This window comes from Contarinia nasturtii, unplaced genomic scaffold, assembly GCF_009176525.2.
Source record: "Contarinia nasturtii isolate CC-2019 unplaced genomic scaffold, AAFC_CNas_1.1 Cnas_scaffold_993, whole genome shotgun sequence".
NCBI lineage: Eukaryota > Metazoa > Arthropoda > Insecta > Diptera > Cecidomyiidae > Contarinia > Contarinia nasturtii.
Window position 1 is genome coordinate 808,073 of NW_022198340.1, and position 26,942 is coordinate 835,014.

The following is a 26,942-nucleotide window of genomic DNA, read 5'->3' on the forward strand; positions in this document are numbered from 1 at the left end:
CCGTAGATAAAGACATGTTTTATTTTTGTTTCGCTCTTTTCACTCAATTTCGCTACTGACACATTAAACTGCTATTTGCATGTGAGACTCACACGCCGCTTCCGAATATCTCTCGGTCGAACATTTTTGCTTTGGACTCTTGTCTTTTATTTAACCCACTACTTGAGTTTGGGTACTTCCCCGAGTGAATTTTGGTGAATTTGGTTGGTGAATTTTTCGCCGTTTGCGTTTATGGAAATTTTGTTTGAAATTCATTTCGATGACGTGTTATTGAACTAAGAACCTTCATCAAATTCATTATCTTCAAATCCGTAGTCGATACTCTTCAAAAAATTTCGCACGAAAAACTTCATTCATGTTTTTACATAATTAGAATGTATGCCAAATGGTGAGTATTTCGGTGTATTTATTATCAGGCAAACTGATAAAAATGTACGTAAATAAAGTATACGTAGTCATTTGATGATAATAAAATAATCAAAAATCAAAGTAAAAACTTCGAAATAGTATTGACTACATTGTTCTTATCGCAATCACTGGAGGAAACTAAGTTCTGGGTTAACGGTTCCCGTTTTATTATTTCCATATTCGTTTTTTTTCCTTCTCAACTATGATTTTAAACGTGCAAATGATAGCCTCCTTTTTCTTTTCCCACATGAGATTGAGGCAGTAAATCTTCTTTCAAATTGAGCGGCTGCCAACCGCAATTCATTTTGATGATTTACGCATTCTTCAGTAAAAATCATCAAAAGAAATGCAATGATGTTATCGTAAAATCTTCCAGCTAAACTAAAATTACTTAATCAAAAAGATTGCGCTTATTGTTGCATCTCTTCTACCGTATCATTCGCCGATTTTTTTTTTCTTTTTTTCTTGTTCATTCTTTCTTAAGAAAAATATTTTTTCTTTCTTCGTTCGTATATGTATCACTAAGCAATTCACACTGCTTCTGTGCTTGTAAATGTTTATCTGCACTGTTCGGAAAAACGACGATCAAAATTTCATGAATTTTTTTTTGGACTTGTGTACGGTTGCGTAAGCTCGAAAAACTCTTGAACTTGTTATTATTATGAGCATCTGAATCTGTTTTAATCTCATTAAGTGAAAAGAGCCGAAATTAAGTGAAAGCAACGAACAGAGAACAACGAAAGCGATTGTGTGTGTTTTTTTTCGGGGGCCCCATTAAACACACAATACGATGTGAAATAAAAAAAATTCTGTTGAAGTTTTAAATTAAATAATAGTTTCCTGGTTGGCTTGCATGGGCAAAGTTTAATTGTTTGATTATGAACTAACACCTATGCGTAATAGCTCTTCGTGTATTTTAATCGCCGTAATAGATAAAAATTCATTCGAAATTAAAATGTTAGTTCTAAAAATGTAATTTTGAGATGTGAAGAAAAATGTTGCAATCGAATTTATTCTCACTCTCTCTCACACACACACACACTCTCTTTCTTTCTCTCTCTCAGTATTTTAACTCGGTTTGTTTAGAATAGAAAAATAATGTACATATTGAACACTCCCGCCCACCGAACACTATGCAGTGAAGATGTGCTGGAAAGAACGAGAAAATAAAAAAAAATTGAAGCAAACAGATAGATTGTAAGCCCAGTTGTCATGCCACATTGTATGTGGTTATGGTGAATAACCTATTATTCGATTCATAAAAATTCAGTATGCTCTTTGTTCATTTATATTTAAAATGGTACGCGAGATAAAATGCATTGTTTACATCGTGGATGCGTCAGCCAACAATAAACGACAAGATGTTTCTCTTTTATCTCTATTGAATAAACGACAAGGTGTACGAGATGTCGACGTACAAAATATAGGATATACGATTTTTCCTGTATGTTTTCTTTTCTGCTTTGAAAAGTTCTTATCTTGAAAATTATACACGACCACATCTAGCCTATATTGACTTGAGTTACACTTTTTGTTTCGAGCCAACTACCGATTATACACACACACACATAAATTGTTACTCTTTTACCCAAGCGAATGAATGGCTGTAGTAAAATTCATTGCGGACATAATATATGAATCGATAAGAAACCAAACACTGACAGGCTCGATATTTATTCAATGAATAGTATTTAAAGCTTGAATAAATGATCGGTTTTATGCATAAATTAAATGCTAAGAATAATATGATGAATTTACAATGGCCATTGCGGTTGGCAGAAGAAGCGATATATAGCGGAAATGTTGTGTCGTTCATATCTCGATTCCTCATCAATTTGTAACATTTCGCAGCGAATGGAAAATTGCTCATTCAATGTTATATTGAACATGGTCGGTAAATCGTGTGCAATTTTCAATGCTTCTTGCGAATGCCGCCCACGAAATCATCAGCCGCTGGATTTGATCAAACTCACTCGACTCTCTGTCGGTGTTGAAAAATTACAATGAACCTTTCAGGTGAAGCAAAATGAAAATAGAGTAAAACAAACTAAGAAAATATGTTGAAAACCGCAGAAATAACAGAGAGTGTGTGTGTGCTAATACATGCACTGGTATTGTGCATTGTCAGTGTCACGCATCAAAGACCACGACGGTCAACACACATTACATGTGCTTTTTTATTCATAAATAAACGTGTGGTTAAACTAGTGCCGTTTCACATCGTTTCAATTCGATTCGTTACATTTAACATACACCGGCACGGCACGTACGATCATGCAACATTATTGTTACCGAGACCAACCAGGAGCTGAATATAATAATCACTATTGCTACCAATTTCTGACTTAATATCCGTTAAAAACAGGCAAAATAATAAAAGGAATTGAAACTTTGCTGCTTGGGCTAGAAAACACACGTAACATATTTCGTAGTGTGTTGTATTCCAACCACACATAAAAACAAAATTTTGTGTGGAAAAATCAAAATAATAAAATGCACAACAAAAAAAAAAGAACAAATAAAATATAAATGTATCTACGTGCATTTTCGGTAAGCGATCGTCTGCCCGTTGAATGTAAGAGCCGAAAGAATTGCGCGCACACATAACATATTACACACAGGCCAATTTCCTTCTTCTTTTTCTCTCGTTCCAATAGTTCTTTTCGTCTCGAGTCACATACAATATGCCCGAGCCACACGACTCTGTGCGACTGTGTAATAAACACACAAGACAGAATACAACTGACAACAACGACGACGGGTCGGATTATCGATATACTACACACATGCTAGCATTGAAAGCAGCCGAAACAAATCACAGTGCTCGAGCCAGCGCAGACAGTCTGTAGCTTTGTGTTGACGAGAACGGAACGATAATTTTTTTGTTGTGTGTTCGATTCGGCCGTCGCTTTCGAGTGAATCTCGAATATTCATAATAACGTTTTAACGATTTTTGAAAAGAGACAAAATTGGAAATCTTCTGTGCGCGCGCGAAAAAAAAACGACCAATTTTATTCGGTTTTCGACGAACAATTTTTTTTTGCGCGCTCAAGTCAGTGTGTAATACATGTCACGGCGATTCTTTCTTTATTTTTTTTATTGAGAAGAAAGTGTAGAAAGACGTTGCTAATAATCATATTTTTTTTATTATTATTTTTATTAAACGGGAAGAACCTTACGACATACGCACGGGAATTGTAGATTTTCTACTTTTGTTTATTATTAATAAAAATATCAGTCGAATGCTTTTTGCGGTTTAATATTTATCACATTGTATGCGGAAGGTGTGAAAACGGTGTGTGTGCGTTGGAACTCCAATAAAACGAACTGTAAAAATCGTGTGTCCCTTTGTGTTGATGCAAAACAGTGGAATCTCAATTGAAAATAAAAAAAAAGACAAGACAGAGAAAAACAAGCAAATCGCGTTCGCGCGACAACGAGAGAGATTTTAGCCTTCGGCGAATCGATAACGCGAATCGGACTTAGGAACGAATTTTCGATCGTTTGGCTGGAGAAATTTCGTATTACAATTTTTTTCCCAGCTCACTATCGGTCCCAGTGTGTTTTTCATTGCGTGTGCACACGCTGTTACTGTTGTTAAGTGTTTGTGTGTGAAAATCACTTTGATCGAAAAGCGAAAAAAAAAAAATAATAAAAATTATTGTGAATGACTGTGTGCTATACGCGTTGCGAATCGATCGCCCAACAAATTCAAAGAGAATGTAATGGCATGAGTCATCTCTCAGACGCACACTCGCATCAACCACACTGTAAAACAGTTAAAATGATTGTAGCAAAAAATTATTTTAAGGCGAGATTGCGACTCCGACAACACCATGACTGCTGAATTGTTTCAGAAAATTAACATAAAATCAAACAAAAATACCACACACCAAATCGACAATCAACAAATGGAAGCATAAAATTGTAAAAAATAGTGTTTCTTTCTTCGCATCGTTCGTTTGGCAACACACAAACAATACCGACTAGAAAAACGGCAAACGAAAAATCAACGAACAAAAAAAAAACACAGAGAAAAAAAAAGGAAAAGTTTCAAACAAAAATTTCTTCTAATTCATCATTCTGTGAATAGAACGATAGGCTATTTGATGAACGACGGGACAGCAAAACTATATAAACTCAAATCGAGTGACTTTAGAATGTAAAGTTCCGTGTGCTTGATAAATCATTTTTGTTCAAATATTGATGAAATATCACATGATCTAGATTTTTTTTTTTTTTTTTTGAAAAAATAATTCTTGTGGTTCAGTGAGTGTAACTTTCTTTACTCAATTATTTTCTTCAAGGAATGTGATCGAGTGAATTGGACCAGAAAAAAGGCCATAATAAAGTGTAATTTGATAATTCTTGAAAACAATTCGTGTTGTAACATTATAACGTGAATGAAAACGGAATCAAAGAGAATACGACGCGTGATAGACACAAGGAATTCGACATAAAAAAAGTAAATGTAAAAAAAGTAAAAAGGCATGTTTAAACGCATCAAATCAAATGAATTAGATAATTTTTTATGTTCGATGTTGTGATCGTCGTCAATTTAGAATTGAAGAAAGTACATTTTTGTTTTAGTCGACATGGGATTAATGAGTTTTAATGTTATAATAAAAAAAATGAAAATGCCATCGCATTGCCGGCACTTGTGTTTATACATTTTATTATTTTCGGTAGTTATTTCATTCGTCAATGCATACGATCACAGTGATTCAAGGAGTGGTACCAACACCGGCCATTCTAATCATTTCGGTCGAACCAATTATATACAGTTAAACACCAAAAATAACAATAGAGATTTAAGTGAGTTTAGTTTAAGGACCGAACAAACGCCGCATCATCATCATCAACAGCAACAACAACATCATTTTAGACATCAAAATAGTCACAATAGTGGTGAACATCGTTCACATACAAATGGAAATCACCACAAACACCAAATTCATCAATCAAATGACAATGCACATAGTCGAATACCTGACTATCAGCGTCAAACTCATTTACCGAAAAAACACTCCCATTATGAGAATGATAATGCAGCTGCATCGAATACGGGAGGCGGTTTTCATATAAAAAATCATTCAATGCATCATTATAATCACAATCATCATCACAACCACCACCAACACCAGCAGCATCAGCAAAAAACCGAGCAAAGAGCGACCACTTTGGGACCATTTAGAAGTCGATCGAACAATAGAGGAGGTAGTTGGTCAGGGTCGTCGGCAGAGATAGCAAACAAAAAAAATTGGTCCGATAATTTGTCTAGAAACCGACAAGCGCCGGTCGAGATCACTCATTCATCAATGAACCGAAATAGAACGCCTTACAATCCTTACATACGTTCACATCATACAACAACAACAAGACATACCACAACAACAACCACCAAAACGACGACTCTTGCACCTGATGATTTTCAAGAGAAAGTGTTTTTTGATGCCCAAAATAACTTCAATCGCATGGAAAACGATGACGACGATGAAAACGTCAGCAGCACCAACGATGATGATATTTTTGAGTATAATATTGATAATGACGTTGATTATAGCGATGAGAATTATGACACAAAAAAACGATCGCCATCAATCGGTTCGTTTGATCGTCATCGAAAAACAAGCCAACAAAGTAATGAGAATTTTCAACGTGATGATCCCGTTCGAAGTACGAATAATGGAATTAACACGAATACATTGAAGTCACAACAGTCGTCAACAGCCAACGATAATAATTACCAGATGAATGTGAATAACGATGGCAACGTGACAGGAACCAGAGTAAGTGCAAATTGCTCTTTTGTTTCTTCGCTTGTTGAATTTTTTTTTCACTTTTTCTCGCAACGAATGACTTATTTTCATTTAGTATTCTGAGAACATATTGTTCAGTTAAAATAGTTACTCGTAAAACGGCGAACAACGAGCAAAAAAAAAAGCGAAGAAGTCTGCTCTTTTTATGAATTATTATGATTAGTTGTGTGCGAGTGCGAGAGAGTTTTGGCTTGTACTTAAGTCAGGGGATTTGGTGCGGCGTTTTACACATATTTGAAAAGTGGCATATAACGGCGGTAAACGTGCGGTTTATGTTTTAGTGGCCATAGTAACACATTACCGATCACGAAAATAGAAACAATATATCACAGTGTGTCTATCTCATTCGCATCAACTCTCTCACATTCGGTGTTGCGTCGCATTCTCTTCTGCACTCTGTTTTCATATACGTGTGTAATCCTGAGTCACTTTTTTTTTTCTCTCTCAATTTTCGACTTTGTGTGGCTGTGTGTCGGCTATTCGCTGCTTGATCTATTACTGTTTTCTTTCCATCCTACTTCATTTAATGCTCGGCTAAAGTAATCGGCCGTGTTAAATATGCTTTATTTGTTTTGGAGCACATATTTATGAAGATTTGAACAGCTGGCTAAATAGGCATTTTTTTACTTCTTTATTTATTTTCACTAATTTGTGCTAAACGCGTATTTTCCACCAATTGCTCCAAATAATTTCTCACTATCTCTGACAACGCAATCGCAAAGATTGCATCGTTCGATTTGTACATATATATACACTAGTTCTCTATCTTGCTCTTTGTTTCATTCTATTCGTTCACTCTATTCCAAACAATTTGTGTTCTCTGTGCCACTCAATTAATATTCTTGATCGAACGCACCAATGACGAGTGCCATAAATTCATCAGCATTATTGAATTTCATATTGCTGGAAAAAAAGAGAAAGAAACCATATTTATTTTAAGCCAGTATATAATCAGCTAAATGAATCTATTAGGTCAGTCGGTTGATGCGATTTCGATTGCATTTGCCCCGAAAAATGCTTGTGTAATCGAAAAATTAAAGAAACAAAATACTAAATATTTATTAATCAAGAGCGCGTTTGCGTGAGCGCTTACCCATATTTCTTTCACACTTTTCATAGACTTTTGGCACACATATACTCAATTGAAATAAATGCGTTCGCCGAACTGAGAGTTTAGATTTATTTCACCGTTTTTTTTGTTGTTGTATTTCGAATAAACAACCGAACATTTTCAAGAAATGCCCACCAAAAACCATAAATATTTCACTATCAAAATGCCACTCCATATTCATTATATAAGCAGATTTATGTGCACCGAATGACTTGTTCAAGTGTTTCATTAAAAAGTGATTTTTTTAACGTTCGACATACGGCCACACTTTGGAAAAACTTCGGTCGTTTGCATGTGGTGTCAAACGTCACGACAGTTTATTGGTTCCAAACAATAAACGCAGCACATAAACCACAAAAATATACATTAAACACAAATGGAACTAATAAAAGATTCGAATTGTCCTTCGACGGCGACGAACAAAAATGTCGGCGGCGACGACGATGATGCAGCAACCCAATCGATTCTAATAATGAATGGTTTTTCGGTTTGAAAATTCTTGGCTCCAGTCGATGTCATTGTGTCGCTTCATTTATGGAATTGTCACAAGTATCTCGTTGCTTCTCGTGGGATGATAAGAAATTTGCATGCAAACCCCATTAAAACACAGCGATGATGGGTGCAAACGTTCTCTCTGTATCGCAAAGTCGCAAAGATCAACGGACATTAAACCACCACAATACATAAAACAAATGCAAATTATGAATGCGGGATGGGGCGCATTCACCATAAATTTAATGCGTAACTCGATATTGTATGCCAGACCGCATGCCACACTGATTAAATACAAATTAATATTAATTCATACCAATTTCACTTGGTTGACAATTTAAATGGTGTAAAAGTGCTTATTTAAATTTTATTAACACATTTTAAATCGTTATCGCCGCTTTAACGTCTTAGTTCGATTTTCTTTCTCTTGTTTCGCTTTCCTTTGTGCCTCCCTCTTCTTATGAGTTCATTCTCTATCGGTATGCTGCATCGATGACTGCTTCGCATGCATTTAGTTGATAAATGAACATGTTTATATTAGTTTTTTTTTTCATTCATTCAAATTTTGGTGAAATTTTAAGTAGGTCTTTGACTATATTAACTTTAGTGTAAACAGATTTTTTTTTTGTTTTTGTTGTAAATAACTATGTTAATATCAACGATCTCGTTTGAACTCATAGGCCTGTCATATAAGTTCCGTTTCATTCATTCGGAAGCCTTGGTATTTATTCTGAACGAAACATTTCTTTTTTGCTCGAATATTTTTGTTTATTTTCACTTTTTGGAATCCGAAGAATTGAAAAAATGTCTCGGTTGATCAAACCAAAAGCCGATAATGAAATGCGTGTGAAGAGAAATGTATAAATGTGTGTGTGTGTGTGCAGGCAGTGCGTAGCGTGTGGTGACGCGTCGAAAATGACTTAACCAGTAACTATGAGCGCATATTTTTAAGCTTCAGTAGCCGTAGATTTGAGCACATTATTTATGTAAACAATAAATTTATGGTTCTTTATTATTCATGTGCATAATGCGTTTCGTTGTTCGGATTCTCTCCTCTTTTTTGGGCGTTTTTTCTCTCTTCTTCATTCCGATTGTTATAGAAATTGTTACATTATGTGCCATTATTCACATAATTTTGTGTTTACACATCGGTCATCTGGCTGCTTGTGCGGAACCAACCATTTGTAATCAATTTCGAATGGCTTGTGAAAATTCCCACTGAAGAAGGAAGCGTACACACACAAAACAAACAACAACAAACGGAAAAAAACCCGCACTAAAACATTTCAATTTGTTCAAATTGGAGCGCAGCAAACGGAACAACAAAAGAATAAAGAGAGAGAAAGGAAAGTGTACAAAAAGGCTTAGGCTTATAAATATGTGTAATAACTCTTTTTTGCGTTTTAAACAAACCAAACAATGTTATTCATCATGTGTATATTTTCGGATGCACTTTTTGCCCCTTCGTCGGCTCTCGACACCCATATTTAAATATTGACAATACATTGAAAGTTGAAATGGTAATAAATAATACTTTGAAACGATAAAAGGTCAAAAAATAAATGTTGGCCATTTGGTTGGGCAAGCAAACAGGATCGTAAAGTGTATATTGACTATTTGTGTTGTGCGAGCTCTTTTATCTGTCCGGTTGTGCATTTCGGTTAAATTTTGTTCGCTTGTTCGAGCATTTTAAGGAACATTTTTCGAATATTTTACTAAATGCACAATGAACTCTCTCAAGTTTCACTGACCGTTTACAGATTGCCCGAATCCACTTCAATCTGTGCACATTCAATAACAATGAAGAGAGAGAGATTATTAACGGCGTACCAAGAAAGATATCTCTACACTTGGCACAATGTTGTTTTTCATTCAATTACGAATTGAATTTTTACTGCTTTCTTTGCTTTTTATTTGAATCGAAAGCGCATTTATCGCTTCGATTCAATTTGGTTTGAAGATTTGCGCAAAATACTTTTCCAATCGATTAATTCACATCAACTCAGCTCAAGATGTTCAGCAAAACGCTGATTGAACGAAAGAGAAAAAAAAATGTACGGCAAATCTTTGCGCGAAAAATGCCATGAGCCTTCATAAGTCAGAATGAAATTGCCAGAACCAGATGCGCGCGGTAATCTCATTTTAAAACCGAAACAAACACGAAATGAACAAAAAAAAAAACGCGCAGAACGCGAATAGAGATAAAATAAACGAGCAAGCGTGAGCATTGACGATCGCAAATCTAATTTATTGTTTTCACCATTTTTATACTTATTTGATGATGTACACGCCGAGTTTAGAAGAATGGGATGTGCGATGCATGGCTAATGGATATGCGCCGTCGTCGCCACCGTCGCAACAGCCGCCAAACCATCATTCTATTATGCACACAGCAATTGGTATTTTGTTATTGCTGGTGTTCTTGCTTGGCCGCAAAATATGTGCAAACAAAACTTCAGTCAATAAGTGATTTTTTTATGATTATATTCCTTTTTCCTTCACGGTTATTGTTATGGGTTATGTTATGAATGTTGTGCAAGTGTTGTGATTGCTCATTGCGGCTGCCGTTTCAGAATATATATATATCTGTGGTTTTTGTTTCTCCTCTCTCAATCTTTCATTTATTTTCTCGTCACAAATACACGATATTATTCAATCTCGAAGGTCATAATGACTAGTAAACATAAGACGAGATGGGCGCTCGTTCCATTCAATCAGTTATTGTTTTGGTTTGCCGCACATAATAAATGAAATGAGAAGTGGGAAAAAGGACAGAGGGAAAACCAATGGCACAACATGTAATTCGTATTATTGCCCAAGATCAGTAAGAGTCGATTGACGGAATCACTTTTCACGGCAGCGACGATTGGCGCAATTAGAACAAACATCGCTCTAGCGCACCACATTCAATCGAAAGAGTGAATGTTTATTTTAGAATGATCACGACATCAAACACTGCACAAATAACAATAGCAAATTCATGAGATAACAGCAGCAATGTCAAACATTTGCAATAACAAAGAATTGAATGGTGTGTGATTTTTTTTCTATTTGTCGATAATCAAACATGGATCCGGTCAAAAAATGGCAATGTGTGGTGAATTTGAAAGTGGTTGGCTTGAGAGATCAAATGGACAAAAAAAGAATGTCTGTTCAATGACAGACGGCATGAGAGCTGTGAGGGCATGCAATACAAAATTCAAACATTATCGCCATTTTAAATGAGAATGCAATAAATGTTTATTGTATTACACGCGCGCACATTTCGCATGCGCGCACACACACAGTGTGTCTACATTGACACAAGCTGACGATGGCCATTAGGTAATTGTACAGCATTAAGAATTACGGCCCAGAAAATCCTGTATCATTTCAACACGCGTCCATTATTATAAAACAGTGACGTGTTCTTGCTTGCAGTGCATTGGCATGTTATTGCATTTGGCCATCAACACAAATGAATCATCGTTTGTAAACACACTCTCATTGCTCGCGCCTAAGAACATAAACAAAAAACCTGAAGTGATGTTGATTAGGAATTGAAATTGAACAAAATGCGATGAGCATTTCGCAAAATCTAGACCAACTTATACAAAATGTACATGTTTACTCTTGAGTTGCGCTCTTCATTTTGCCCGCGATTCAAAACACACACACTTAACTTGATTGAATGCAAACGATCGCACTGATGAAATCGAAAAAAGGCGAATCGAAATTGTTTGGTTAAAAGTTGCACGAAGAGCAAAAAAAAGAACGATAAATAAATCATTTGCATATTACACATTTTACACGAACTTTGTTCACATTTCAAACGGCAAAACGGAACGGAGTGAGGTGTGTGTGTATATGTGAGCCGCCAACAATTAAGTATAATATAAAAAAAGAACAGACGAACATATAAATAAATGTTTATTAACATGATCGGAAAATATTTTTAGAACTATTACACAGGCTTTGATTTCCACCAGCAACATTTTTGTTTTGTGTATACGCGGACGCACATATAACGGAGAAAATGAAGCTGGCACACACGCGACGAGTGTGTCGAACAGTCTGTCCTCCTTTATTTTCGTTGTCAACGCGAATATTCATCGGTATAATGAGTTTATATATCTTTTGATTTTGCATAAAGCGCCAAATAGCCGCCGAAAACTAAAACATCGCTCGAGTTTTTAATGATTGGAGAGCATTTTATAGCTTATATGCTTTGAAAAACGTCGCCGTACTTTTCCCCCGTTCTGTTGCGCGATTTTCATGTATGTTTTTCACATTTCATGATCGGTTTTATCCATTTAAATTTGCACACGCGTTGAGTATGTGTGACAGTTAACTTGAGAGCATTTGACAAACGATATGAGGAACGATTTGGAACAGCATCAATTTTAAATAGCCTGCTAATTTATCCGTCGTACGATATTTTTCTTCTTTATGTCAGACAAAACGATTGTATCTTAATCTTGGCATTCGTTGATTTTTTTTTGCGATTACACGAGCCCCGAAAAACTTCATACCCAAACCGATCGATTCATTCCAAATATTTTGTTTTCCTCTTTCTCTCACTCCGTATGCCATTCCCATTAAAATAAATATGCGCTTTTTTTATTAAATTTTCGTTTTTATTTCTGCGACATTGGTACTCATGCAACGAGATAGTTACATATGAGAGTGAAACTTCAAACGGCCGTAAAACGACTGTGTCAGTAAATACGAACTGCTTGATTTTATTACTTCAAAACTGACTTACGCTCCTGTACCAGCGTTGCATATATATCTCTCTTTAATATCTGTTTTTTTTTCGCATCGAAATTAATAATTTTGTGCTCAAATGCAAAAATATTCAATTTGCATTCACAGCAGTAGATTCAGTAACGTACCAATCGTGTATGACTTAATCTTTGGCAGACGAAGAGTAAAAAACCGAGTATAAAGTGGAAGGCATATAAATTCAATTGACATTTCTTTTGATTATTTTTGATTAGTCATAAATACTATATTTCGAAAGTATGATTCTTAATGCGTTGTTATTATTAAGCGGTTAATATTTAATTTATAATTGTTAATATCGTTTGTTTCATTTGATGGTGTTGCTGGTGTGATGTTGATGCGATTCATTTGGTGTGGTTGTTCAACACATTTCAATGAGCAAGTGAACGAGGCGATTGAGTGTCTGTTGGGCACGTTGCCGACGCCGTGCCAGTTTTTATGCTCACATTCAAAATCATCCAATTCGCAGCCAGTTGACAAAGATGACGACGGCAGCGACGAAGAAGGAAAAAAAAACTTGAAAATCAAAACGAGGGGACGAGTATTTTTAACCAGCAATCTGTCAATGGGCAAACATAGATTCAAATATAAATATCTAACTAACGATTGTAGCAAGAATATATGATTTTAAAGTCTGAATAACAAATAATAATGATCAGTAACTGAATCGGATGGCATTTGTGAATTGAACAAAAAAAAAAAAAAACGAAAAAAAGAAGAACGAAAAGTGAATGTTCAAATTAATTATCATCAATCGTGGTAATGGTTTGTGTGCGTGTGAATGCGAATGAAAATCATCGTCGTTTTGCCCATTAGGCTTAAGTTGTATGAATTTTTTTCCCATCTTATGATTAGATCGATCATGTTTATTGTTTTGAATATATTCTTTTCATTTGCCACACATTAACATTCCACTGGCAATGACATAGCATTGGGCGGCAGAAAGCGAGAAAAAAACATATGTATATGCATAACAAATCAGTCGAAACATTCGTCGTCTCTGCTTTTAATTTTTATGACAAATCGTTTATCTTGTTGACATAATTTTCAAATAGTCATAAATCGTATATTGCCTTTTTTCTGCTCATCTGCAAAGACCCACAGAATGCCTTTTAAAAAAAATTCGAGCCGATTTGATGACACAAAGTTGTTTTCACAGAATGCATTCGCTTTGAAAATTATGTAAATTTTTGATGGGGCACTATGTGCAGAATGCACTATAAAGCATTTCGAACGCACAGTGAGAGAGAGAAAAAAAAGCAACAACAACAATAATAATACAAAACACATTATTTTGAATGCGATCAGATGCGTTGTCGTTGACTGTGTTACACTGAGGAATGCCTTTGCCTGAAATTATTTATTTCGCCTTATTTTCCTTACAACTTTTTTTTTTATTGACTTATAAACACTTGAGTTTATTTCGTCTGATGCTTATGCCATTCCAATTCTGAGAAACCACCAATTTATTGTGCCATAATAAAACATCAATTTGAAATCGAAAACAGTCTCATTTGCGTTGGACGCCCATGGTATGCAACGAATGAATATTTGTTTTCTGAATTCTATCGCTATGGAGTCATTGTGATCTTTCGGTGTGCGTGTGTGTCTCTCTCTGTGTGTGTGTTGATGTGTACGAAAAACACATTTCACACAGAAAAAAATTTAATGGGCAGTTTGTTAATGGTTCTAGAATATGTTTCAATTGAGAACACACATGCATAGAACTGATATAATAATATTTTTTTTGCTGCTGCTGCTGTTGCGTTGATGCCGCCACATCAATGTTTGTCCGTAATTTTATGCGATCACTTCCTTTTCAACAAAAACGATTTTGTTGCATATATTTATCGATATCCAGAAACATATGTATGTCTTTTATGCCCGCTGCATCCCGTAGGCATACGTAGGAAGAACCGACTTTTTTTCCGTCTTTTCCTTTGATTCTAACAACCAATGCGCACATTTGTTATTGTTGTTGGTTTTTTTTTTTGCTGGATTCGTATGTGAAAATTTCGGATACGATAAAATACATGCAGTAGACCAACCGACCGCCCAATCGTGTGTTTATGTGTACATATGTGTCTGTGGCGATTTATACGGGCCAATTTGTAAGTTTCAGGTTCATTGAACATAAACGCATCGATAGAATATTCGAATATGCGCTAACATGCTCTCGAATTTCAATTCTTCAAAAAAAAAACCAACGAACTCACACAAACCAAATCACACCGCACAGCATCCCATGCATAACATCATCATGTTAACAAGTTACAGGCAAATTTTCAGGCAATGTGTACTCTCTCCGCGCTCTTTCTCTCTCCCTCTCACTCTCTTGCTTTCGGTCTCTTTCACTTCGATCAAATAAACGTTTACCATATATGCAACGCACACCGCATAAAATGACTATATCCTAAGGGGTCAGAATTGTATACAGTTGGAGTCGTGACTCGTGACCTATTAATGTTTTGTACTATTTAAGAAATGTTATTCCATATATTAATATCATCTTTCATCACCATTCACGCCGGCCATAATTTGTTTTTATCGATAAAAATTCTTTTAACTTGCAGCTATTTAAAAATACTAAATGAAGTCATTTTCTTTGATACACAACATTAAAATTCCGGCAGAAACCAAACATTGCAACATTGTGAATTTGACAAACGAAAAAAAAAAAAACAACTAAGAGCATTTGAATTACGGTTCTAATCAAACGATTCCCATCAATTGAAACGATTTAATGCTTTAGGAAATATTATGTTCGATCGAGAATCAACGTTGAAGTTGAAATACATGATCAGTTTACAGTAAATTACTTACTTAGTGCAAAGCATTTCTAGCTGGGAATAGATACATTTATTTTCTGTGCAGAGATCTTGAGCAATTTCGAATGCTATAATTTAAATTATCTCTGCGTGAGACACGCACAATTTTAAATTGATGGTACTTGCTCACCAAAAACTCGATTAATCTCTCAATTTACTTGAAATGAAATTAAAATATTACACTAGTTAATGTATCATTTAGTTTTTTTTTATCTAATGATTCTATGGGGAATTCGCAAAATATGACTTCATGGCCTAAATTTTGTGTGATCCGAAAGTTCAAAGTCAAATTGAATGGAATCAGTGTGATGATTGTCAAGTTTGATTGATTCATTTTTAGAAGTTGTTTATTATAGCCCGAATTCAAACCATACAATATGAATCATTCACCAAAAATAAAATAATAAATTGAGTAGGCCCTATTGTCGACAAAGTCAAACACAATCAATTTTCAATTCAATAAATCAGCATTTTCATTTGATATATATTATTTTACGGTTATATCAAACGGCAGATACGCCCGCTTTGGTTTTTCCCACATCACAGGCTCGATAAGCACTATTTTATTTATCGTTAATAACGTACACACACACACTTTTCTCTCTTTCTATTCAATCAAACGACGGGCACTTATGCAATCAACCGTTATTTTATGACTCTGTCATTTGAGGTGTTCCTGCCGGAGTACCTTGTACCGTGCAACATATGATCGCGTGTACTTCAATTTAACGGCTTCAATCGAATGTGAAAACAACAAAACACACGAACTAAACAAAGGCTTTCGTTTGTTTCCATTTAAGGAGCTCAAGTAATTTTATTAACTGCTGCATAAACGATTTTTCGTAAAATGTTTTCATTTTATTGTTCTTGTCATATGCGACCATGTCGCCGAGTGCAGTTGAATGTTAGTTGATAAATATTTCATATATCCGACGCGATCTATGATGATTATAAGATGTTGAATACATCGTTTTCCAGCGAACTTGAATAAAATCACCATGATGATGCATTCACATTGGTATTCGGATGACATTAGATTGCCAAACCCTGATGCATAAACGAAGAAAAGATCATTCATCAGACGAATGAGAAAAGAACACTTGAGTACAATGTAATTCTTTCATCTTCACCTGTATTGGTGTGTACATAGCCCGATTCAATTTTTATTCATTCAGACATGCGTTCCATTTGATAATATTCAGTTCGGTTCACTTTTTTTTCTTCGGTTTCGGTGTGTTTTATTCTGCTGTCGTTTCTCTTTCGTTATTTATATATGTTGGAGCATTTTTGTTTCAGATAAACATTTCTTTTCATTTTTTGTGCCGTCGAAATATATTTTGTGCCGGTTCAGCTGTCAATATGTGTTACATCTCATGCGCTCGCGCGTGTGTATATAAATCACTCTGAATTTATTTAATTTTTCTTTTTCATTTTGGAAGTGTGCGCATTGTGATTTGGCGCATTTCATCATTTTTCATTTATAATTAATTGAGTCTCGTTTTGTTTGCAAGTATGGTGCATGACACATGCATAATGTATCATCACATCGTTAAAGCAAGTAGAAAATATGTAATTATTAATTTCTGCACAAGTACACAAATTTTTCTTATTCCATCCATCGCATATAGTGTAGAATTTACAATCTGTCATGTAGAGAAAATCACTTTAATTTCAAAATGAAACGATATTTGTCGACAATGAAAACATACCGAAAATTTGGAACGTAAACTTGAATTTAAAAGGGAACACTGTGCAATGCGCACAGATTCATTGTTTGCAATGATTGGAAAAGAAGTACCGAGAATTCAATTCAATATTCACCGAGTGTGAGCAGAGCTTGGTATATATGGTTGTTGTTGTTTTTTGTTGTATTTCGTTGATGATCTTGTATTTTTTCCATTGTTTAATTTCCAATTTGAAATCGATACGTTTTCATTTTATGCAATGAATACCTCTCATCGCCGATTAATTGTATATGATCTCTCATGTGTACAGACGATATTTTATGAAAGGTTTTGTTGTTGGAAACTTTTTTCCTCTCTCTCACTCTCTCTCTGCATTCGTTGGCATTTACAAGCCGGCAAAACAAAGAAATGGCTCACATGAAATTACATTTCCCATTCTAAAAATTACCAATCTTTTACGTACATGAAAAAAACCACGACAATAATTACACATTACTGATCATCTTTTTTTTTTGAAGAAAACTGAACTACATTGCAACCTCTTCACGGCTTTTTTCCCTCTTAAATTTTTGACCACGTCATCATCCATACATTTGCTCTTTACCGTGATCCGTGCGCGTGCGCGTATGTGGATAAGTATAATTTCTCTCGCTCCCTCTCTGTTTATTTCATAAAATGCAACATGTTGAATACTAAATGAAACGCTATTATCATAAAAACAGCCATTTTATAGAACCAATTGCATATTCAATTCGATTCGATTTAAATTTGTTTTGTTTTTCTGTTTGCACTTCTCATGTTCTCGTTTCACAATGTTGAGCGCTGTTTTCTTTTTCGTAGCATTCTTTCCAAATGACTTTTAAAATTCTATTCTTAACACGTCGCAGACTTGCTGGAATCAACGCGAACACAGAATGTTTATTGAAAGAAAAAGAGTGTTTTAAATTGATTTGTCACACACACCACACAGAGAGAAGGTGATACACGTAATTTTGAATAAATTTTTTCGTTGAAACGAATTAATTTACTGTGTGCAGATTGCACATTGAAGATGCCGAAAATGCCGATTTCAAGCCTAAAGAATGGCCGATTAAAGACGATACACAAAAAAAAAATATTACAAAATAACAAAACGAAATCAAACCATGACTAATGGCTGATTTATTGTTGTGTCGAAACTCAGATCTTATCTGAACTGCGCTCTTGTTTCAATGCTATTTCTGGCGTCTTTGGTATCGCGGAAATTTCCAAATATGTCATCACCACATCCAGCGTATTTGTAAATTTCAATGACATGAAATTGAAACGATTATGACCTACGAAATTGACTATTATCTATTCTCAGGAGTAATTACAATGCAAATTTCACTTTTTCAATCATGAAAACGATTCACCAAAACCATTTTATAGCATAAAACCGCCTACAATGTTGATGCGATTCACTGTGGCTTTTGTTGATAAACAGATAGAGTTGTTATTGAGCTGATAAGCTGAATTTATATATGACGTTTATATATGGCTTAGTAATTAGTAAATGAATTTAAATTGAATAAAGTGACACAGTGTGTAGACTAACGCTTTGATTATTTATTTTAGTTGTTGAATTTAATGCGTGTATTTATGACATTTACAGAATCGAAACGAGCCCGGCGATTTAACGAGAGAGAAATTTCAAACATTGGGCCACGCAACCGCTGTAGCTGAAACATTTAGACAAACACTTCCGCTTAACGAATTGAGTAAGTTGAAAATCGAAAATAAATCGGTTTTTATCGAAAAAAAAAGAATGAAATATATGTTGAAATTGAATAATTAAATCATTTTACAAATTGAATACTGTTCATATGTGCATGAGAGAAAGGAATGTGAAAAGTATTGGAAAATCAAGTGAAAAGAAATGTATTGAAAATTAAAGCATATACCACTAATCGCATTATCGACGTCCATTATAATGACGAAAAATGTTGCTCATTTACGGATCAATCTGGATAAGTAATTCAATTTTCTTATGTCTTAACAATAGAGAAGCTAGCGTACGCACATGCGGTTCGTGTTAGTCGAGAAGGAGCGTGCAAGTGGCCACGACCAAAGTTGGTACAAGTTGGAAGTCACACCTCAAAAACGTATTCGCCACACTGCACCGTCTTACATCGATGCAGCGATGAAACAGGATGTTGTCATGCGGATTATAAAACGTGTCAGCCACGACACAAGGAGAATGTCACATTATACTTTTGGGTAAATGCTGATTCTCTCTAATTGACATCATTATTCAATATATTTATGGAGGTATTTGGTTGGATTCTAATCGAATTTGCTTATATAAATTTTTAGGTGCATTCAAAAAACCAACAATTTGTTGAACATTTAACTTTCGAAAATCACACCGAATGCCATTGCATTTCGAAATCGGCGCGCTTTAGTTACAATGATGAGCCAGCAACTGAAATAGCCTCCGTTACAAATCGATGCCGATGTCCAAATCTGTTCACAAACGTACTTGGTTCGCATCAATGCAAATGCGATTGCACATCCCATTTGGCCAACGACATATGTAACAAATTAAAACGAGGATTGGAACATTTTTCGATAACCGAACGCAAGTGAGTGTCATTTTGTTTTCAAATTCGAAGCCAAATATCTATTTTCGAAGAAAAAAAACTAATTTCATAATATTTACATTTGTCGTCTTCTGTATAGATGTATATCGTCCGAATCATGCGATAGACCGACGTGCGCATATGGTGAATATGACACAAAATCTGGACATTGCCCAAGAGAAGATGAAGCACTGACCTTCGCAAGCAATAGTTTAAATTCAGATTAAAAACATGCCGACCGCTGTGGCGCCACAAAATTAAAGCACATTTTTTTTTTCATATAATGTTTATTTTCACTTTTTAAAATAGATCCTGAATCATATTATTAAGCTTATTTAAATTCAGATCATTTATTTACATTTAATTTTCGATCACTGTATTCAATGTCATTTACTCTTTTTTTTCATAAATATTGAATTTTGAATTGCATTACTCTCATGCAAAACTCATGATCAACCACCAATTTTATTATATATGACTAACACTTGTTTTCTTCTGTTTAATTAATTCATTTGAAATTATCAATCGGAATCACTATCAATTCTGAGAAATCTATAAATCACATTGTATGTCAATAAGTAATCGAAATTGAATCAATTTTGTATATACCATAAGAAAAACAGGGCGAAACTATTCTATATATGCAACACGATGACGAAAGAAAAGAAGGAGAGAACAAAAAATATATGAAATAAAGCGAACAAAAAAAAAATTCGATTAAGAGGTTAGATAATGTTAGCGTGTAGAATATTGATAGTAAGTAATATCGCGTTCATGCGCGTCATGATCAAAAATGTTGCTATTTATGTGCATATATATGATACGATATATTTTTTTAAAAGTGCATTTATTGTATTTCTGCGATTTCTGCCTGTTATACTACTATGATTCTGGTTAATAAACTAGTCGCATTTATTTTATAAACGTATAATTTCGAAGGATTAGAGTCGTAGAGTGTCTTTTTCTTTTGCTCGCCCATAATAATGATGAGCTCATAATATACATACACATTACACACACATATACTAAAGTTAATTGAATGGCCGAGAATGAATGTGAGAAATTGACAACAATAAAAGATGTGTTTATTGACGCAAAGCATAAAGGTATAGATTGCACTTCAAAAGAAAAACAAAAGAGTTCGTTTGTCAAGTCGCGCACTCATTTGCGGTCACTCAATTTCAAGTTTGAATTTCTTTACGATATCCATTTTGTGTTTGTCTTTCTTACGATTATGCGAATTTTAAGTATTACAATAATTGATTTGCATTAGACGATTTTGAGATAGTAAACGCATTTTTATTGCTTTTATCTTAATTTTATGATATGATATTCGTGTAACATTGTTTAGAATTGTAATCACCCATTTGAAGCTGATACAAGCAAATGCATGTTGTTGGTGTGTTTTTTTGTTTTTTTTTTCTCTTTGCAAACGAAATCAGTGCTAATTAGATTGACCATGTAAAATGATTTATGTATTTTCTATAAATGATAATCGAAATGGCTTTATATGCAAGCTGAAAAGATTTGTCATTCTTATGTTTATGTAATAAAATTTCTAAGAAAAAAAACATCAAATTGCATCCAGGCATTTGCATACCATATATAAATAAAACACGATATCGATACCGTTGCACTTGTCTAGACATAAAAAACAATCGAATTTTAACTGTTAAGAATCCCGATCCGTAAATAAAGTTATAAAAATGGAAAACGTTAAGTACACTTTATGAACGATGAGCAGTGCGGCGCTTCATTTAGCGGAAATTCATTATGTATGTACAATCAATAGGTTAACAACCGTATCAAATAAATCCATATTGACATTGATTGTAATCGACAGCGCACAGCAGCTGATGCATGTGTGCGTGTGTATATAATTTTGATTGATTTGTTTTCAGTAGCAAAATAGTTTTTATGATGCGTTGATATTTCGATCATCCCAATCGACGGAAAACGGCTGACAGTCAATTAGACGTTTGATTGCACCAATCAACTAATAGATAAATGATGTCGTAAATTTCGCCGTTTGATTAACAAAATTATTACTCGAGTGGTGTGTGTGATTCATGCTGTTTGTAACATTATCCTGAGTGGTGTGGTTCGGCTTCGTCTCCAATTTTGTATCGTTTGGCGCTTCTTCAATTTTAATTCCAAGTACTTTTCATGCCAGTCATTGTGTGCACGTATTTCATCCTCGCTTTTATCTGTATATTACATTTGGTTTTTATCCATTTTAGAAAAATTGGCGAATGAAAAGAGAAAATGTAGAATGAGAAGCAACAAAAAATGGTAACGAATAAAACTGTTCTTACCCACAAGAAATGCATGGAATGCCGTACATATGTGTTCGATGTTGTTGTTGTGTTTATTTTTCAATTTGACGAATAGCAAATGTTCCTCTTGAATCCATCCGCCCGTGTGACCGTTATGCTCTTTTAAGTATCTATCGAACCGTTGCACATCATCCAAATCGCTTCGGTCAATTGGTGCTGATTGAACTCGACGCATATTCATCGTTGCGTTCACTTTATTCTTGATTGTTGGCATTTTTGCCAGTAAATCCAAATTTTTCATTAATGCCGTCAATTCACTTTCAATATTACAATATTCGATTTTCAGTTTTTTCAATTGTTCCCGATTGTTGGCGTCAAGTTCACGTTGCCGTTGATCAATTACTTCAATTTTTTCACGATACTGTTTCGTATTGAATTTACACAAACTGTCTACATTCAACATTTCATTGCGAAAATTTCGCACTGAATCCTTCAAACGAAATGTATCGTGCTTCATTTTATCAGTTAATGATGACGCATTTAAATCTTGTTCGATTTTTAAACACTCCAAATCGTTCAGTTCGCTCGCTTCAGATGGTGTATGACTTATTGGTTTTAGCGTTGCCTGCGTCGCTTCCAAATATTTTTGCTGAGTTTTCAACTTTGTTAATTCGCCAAGTAAGTGCGTTGCAGTCGGTTTCTTATCACATCGTTGCATTTTTTTTCACGGAGAAATTGCGAATCTTATTGTTTGTTTTTATTTCGAAGAATACAAAAGTAAAACAAATTTTATTATTGATACAAACTTTCTTTTGTGAGCAGCACAAAACGAATTGCGTTTCTATTTATTGTTCATTCACAATAAAAATGACTTGACTAGTTTCGAAAACTTCGTCATTTTTTTGGAATAAACAAAACAAGAAATTCGTCTATTTGTTGCTAAGGACGCTGGCTGCTTGCCAACCGAATGTATTTATCATGGTAACTGATTGCTTCTTATAAACATCAATTTTCCATTCATCAGAGACAATGTGACACCCACAAAATATGCTTATCAGCAATCAATTCGATTGGATTCCTTGTACTTCTCAAGCTGTCATTATCAGGTCAATAAATCAAATTTCATTCATAGCATCTGCTGTGCCAACGATGTCATATTAATTCATCGGTCAAAATAGAACGAGATGACGCATAACGATCATGACAATGCATTAAAATGAGAATAAACGAGGAAAACCACAGATGAATCATTAAATTAAATTGAAATTAGATCGTATCTGTGCAATGACAATAGTTCCAACTTGAAAATATAGACTATTTGGTAATGAATTCAAACTGATGAATAAAATATCAAACCGTCTCCACTGAGCGCCACACTTGCGATGTTGAAACTATCGAACACAATTTCAAATTGAGGAAAAGCTTGTTTCTACTCAATTGACGTTATTCAACGACGGTTTTCATTTGGAAATTCAAAGTTATCAATCATTTTAATTGTATTCGTAGTTTTTTTTTCAACCCGCTTGCAACAAACATTTTGTTCTGAATATAACATAATTTTGTTAATAAAAGAAGAAAAAGTTAGAAGTGAATTTTGAATGTGATTTGTAAATGCCATATCCGTTACAGCCATTTTATCGTTCTGCAAAATGAAAATGGGCAAAAAGTTGTCGTATTGTAATTAGCGTAGCAATGTAAACATAATTGGATTTCGTGGAAACAGCAGCACACACACAGGAACATGGAAAAGGAATGGCAGTAACAAGTGGCAAATATTTGTAGTAAATTATTTCAAGAGTGAAAGAGTGAATGCAGCAACGAATGCAACGAAGGTGTTGTGGTTACGGTTCGCTATTTGAGTTTCGTAATTCATTTTAATTTAAATTAAAATCAGGTGTCCGATTCAAGTGCTTGCACTGAGAATTGCCATGGAAGTACGAATGGAATGCGTGCAATCATGAATCAAGTGCATCTTCAAGTTTATGAGGTACAAAGGGATTTCAATCTATTCGGTTAAGTTTTGTGAAGGAATAAAGCATCTCCATAGCGTACTGTATGAGAATATGTACCCCATTCGAAATAATTCATTTTAAGGTGAAAATTCCTTGTGTAATGAAACATATTCTCTCTGTATATAAATCCTTTATTCTCTCTCTCCTTCTTCCTCTCCCTGTCCCTTTTACTCTGTCTCTTCCGAGATCATTTCAGTTGATTGATCAAAGTAGAAATTACGTTGTTTCACAATGCAAATAGTTGGAATTATAAATGAAATCTAATAATATTAAATGTAGCTCTAATCTCTTATCTATCATCATGGCTAGTGTATAAATTGTTAAATTATTCAAAATATGTGCCAAAAACGAGCAGCCATGTGACGGATAAAATCACTTTATTATTACAATGTACTCAATTTGCATGCGTCTTTACACTTAAGACGTGAATTATTCATGTTATAGTAAATTACACATTTATCAAATAATTGGTGCATCACCAAAAAATATGCATGTTCTTCGACATTTTGGTCGAACATATTGAAGGCATCCTGAAGCTAAATGTGGGAGACAACAAAAGTCGAAAATGGTACAGAGGTATAAGATGTGTTGTGCTCAAATATGTTCGAAGATTTAAGATGGTCGAACACCTTCATGTAATGGGTGTGTATGTGTTAGATTGGATAATTGAGTGGCGTCTGTAAAATAAATATTTAAGTACGAAAACTCGTGTCGACACAAATAAAATAATTTCATCGAAGGAAATTGTTATGTGTTAGCTAGTTAGTTCGAATTTGTGCATCAAATAGAGTTGTGTAAATGTTTATCGTTTCAGTTGACTGGGATTATGGCTCTTGAACTTGAGCTCATTCAAGTGTGCCGTAGAAAAAGTTAACAAAAAATTGCTGATTAAAGCAAAACCGAGGTTTTTTCTTACTGCTTCATGTCACTCAAGAAAACAAACAAAAATGATAAGTGAGTGTTTTGTGCATTTTATATCAACTAGGCCGACAAGAAAGGGTAAAACAGCAATCGGAATGTGTTTCCTTGACCTTAGACATTGTTGAGAGGGGTAGATCGTCGGTGCCAATGAAACTCAGTTTGATGAAACGTAATAGAAAAATTTATTCGACTGACTCGATCGATTATTTTCTGTTCCCATTTTCCCAGAATTCTTTTTTTTTTGCTTCTTCTCTCGTTTGTTTTTCAACTTTTGTTGATGCGTTTAGTGTCATGCAGAGAAGCTCCTTATGTTGAAGATAAGGGGAAGCGCACATGCTTCATCAAAAAAGGAAAAATTAAATGGATATTTAAGCAAAATGCTCAGACTATTAGCATAATACAGTGCATTTCGAATTCAACAATCGACTACAGTTCGGTGTCTTCACTTTTTTTGTTCTCTTCTCTACTCGCTTTTCTTTTTAATTTATCCCATTTGGATTTTGTGTGCCATCCCTTTTTGGCAAGCTGCGTGCTTTTTTTTCGTGCTCGGCAAACATTGAAAGTGTTTTATTGTCTGTGTGCTGTGAATGTCTATGACTGAAATCGGTTTGGCATATAAAGCAGACGCTGATATTCAAATTTTTTATATGCACGGACAGATAGAGGAGACGGGAGGGACAAAAAGAGATCGAACAACGACACATTGCAGTGTTTCTCAGTGGTATGGGTATCCAGGTCTTTTGGTTTTAATATCATTAAAATTATGTACGTAATTTGTATGTTATTCGGTTCGATTCAGTTTCGAATGGAAATCGGCTATGAATATTTTGATCATTCGGATCCTTATTTGTCGACAACCGAAAAGAAACTGCATGAAACATTGTTAGATATACGATGCCATGTTGTCCGAATATTCTACTTTGATTCGATGCCGGCATTTACATTTCAATTTCATTACAAACTGTGTCATTCGACACAGTATTACGCCTTACACTGTAACATATTGAAATGTGTAACAAATATTCTGATCCACAAAATCTTTTGCATTGCACAGACACACATAGATAAAAATGAAGCCGAAAATCCCAATGACTTTTGAAAATTTGTATTCAAATCGAGTACTTTGGCGAAGCTAGTACAAATACAGACTTTTAACGATATAATCATAACAGTGAAATCAGCAACGCTTTGAATTGATTAACCAAATAGAGAAATGAGAAAGAGAGGGAGAGAGAGTGAAAAAAATACCCAAAACACCAATAAAACCATTAGTATAATCCATCTGATTGACTGCAGGCAACGGTAATTTGCAACACTTTATTTTATGGCATTTGTACAAAGTGTGCTAGCGTGAGCGTTTGCCACTTTTTATTCGATTTGTCTGAAATGTCCTTCAGCGTAAAATTTTCAATGTGTGTTTTTTCGTTTCTAAAAAGAAGTCGCCGCCGTCGTCGTCGTCTTCATAAAATTTGAAGAGCGAAAAACGATAAATTTTGTTTGCTTTTCAGCGGCCAGATATTGGATAATTTTAAAAGCATGATTTTGACGTCAATTCACGTCTGCAGGTGAATTAGAGGATTGACGACCGTCATGGCAAACGCATAAAAATACGAATTTCTTAAATAAATGTTTGAAATAGAGCTTCGCTCTTTTTCTTTCATTCAAACTCTTCCACACAAGATGTGCGACTAAAAGCTGCTGTTGCGGCTACTGGCGGTGCACTTATTTTCAGCTTCGAGACTATATTTTAAAGCTTGAGTTAATAAACGACTCATAAATTTTATGGATAATATATTTTCTGTGGGCGATAAAACAAACGCAACTTTCTACCAGACACACATCCGTTGCCGTATTTTAAAGATGGTTCCAAAGATGGATGGTAGATTTTAATGATTCATAATTGTTATCTTAAGCGAGTTTCTCATCTGGCCCAATGTCACCAGCTTGGTGGCATCAACCACAAACAGGAAGCCACCGATAAAGATAGCTTTAAATTTATGCGCCAAATTAACACACATTCCATCAA

The 26,942-nt window shown here is 34.7% G+C and overlaps 2 protein-coding genes across 2 annotated transcripts; one reads left to right on the plus strand and one right to left on the minus strand.

Moving 5' to 3' along the window:
• The first annotated feature begins 3,246 nt into the window (after nt 1-3,246).
• LOC116343278 (LIM domain-containing protein A-like) lies at nt 3,247-21,492 on the plus strand. Its single transcript, XM_031771263.1, has 5 exons — nt 3,247-6,197; nt 18,741-18,846; nt 19,131-19,345; nt 19,442-19,710; nt 19,808-21,492. Exons 1-5 carry the CDS (start codon nt 5,004-5,006, stop codon nt 19,932-19,934), a joined length of 1,911 nt encoding a protein of 636 aa, XP_031627123.1. The 5' UTR covers nt 3,247-5,003; the 3' UTR covers nt 19,935-21,492.
• LOC116343279 (coiled-coil domain-containing protein 112) lies at nt 20,919-22,725 on the minus strand. Its single transcript, XM_031771264.1, has 2 exons — nt 22,023-22,725; nt 20,919-21,914 (listed from the first exon to the last, which is right to left on the minus strand). The coding sequence occupies exons 1-2, from the start codon at nt 22,699-22,701 to the stop codon at nt 21,775-21,777; spliced, it is 819 nt and encodes a 272-aa protein (XP_031627124.1). The 5' UTR covers nt 22,702-22,725; the 3' UTR covers nt 20,919-21,774.
• Nucleotides 22,726-26,942: the final 4,217 nt, after the last annotated feature.

Bases quoted from the DNA above. Each gene is read 5' to 3' on its own strand.
- LOC116343278 (XM_031771263.1), top strand. From the start codon at position 5,004: ATGGGATTAATGAGTTTTAATGTTATAATAAAAAAAATGAAAATGCCA. The intron at 18,847-19,130 runs GTAAGTTGAAAA...TCTTAACAATAG, and splicing joins ACTTCCGCTTAACGAATTGA to AGAAGCTAGCGTACGCACAT. The intron at 19,711-19,807 runs GTGAGTGTCATT...TCTTCTGTATAG, and splicing joins TTTTCGATAACCGAACGCAA to ATGTATATCGTCCGAATCAT.
- LOC116343279 (XM_031771264.1), bottom strand. From the start codon at position 22,701: ATGCAACGATGTGATAAGAAACCGACTGCAACGCACTTACTTGGCGAA. The intron at 21,915-22,022 runs GTAAGAACAGTT...TGTAATATACAG, and splicing joins ATTCCATGCATTTCTTGTGG to ATAAAAGCGAGGATGAAATA.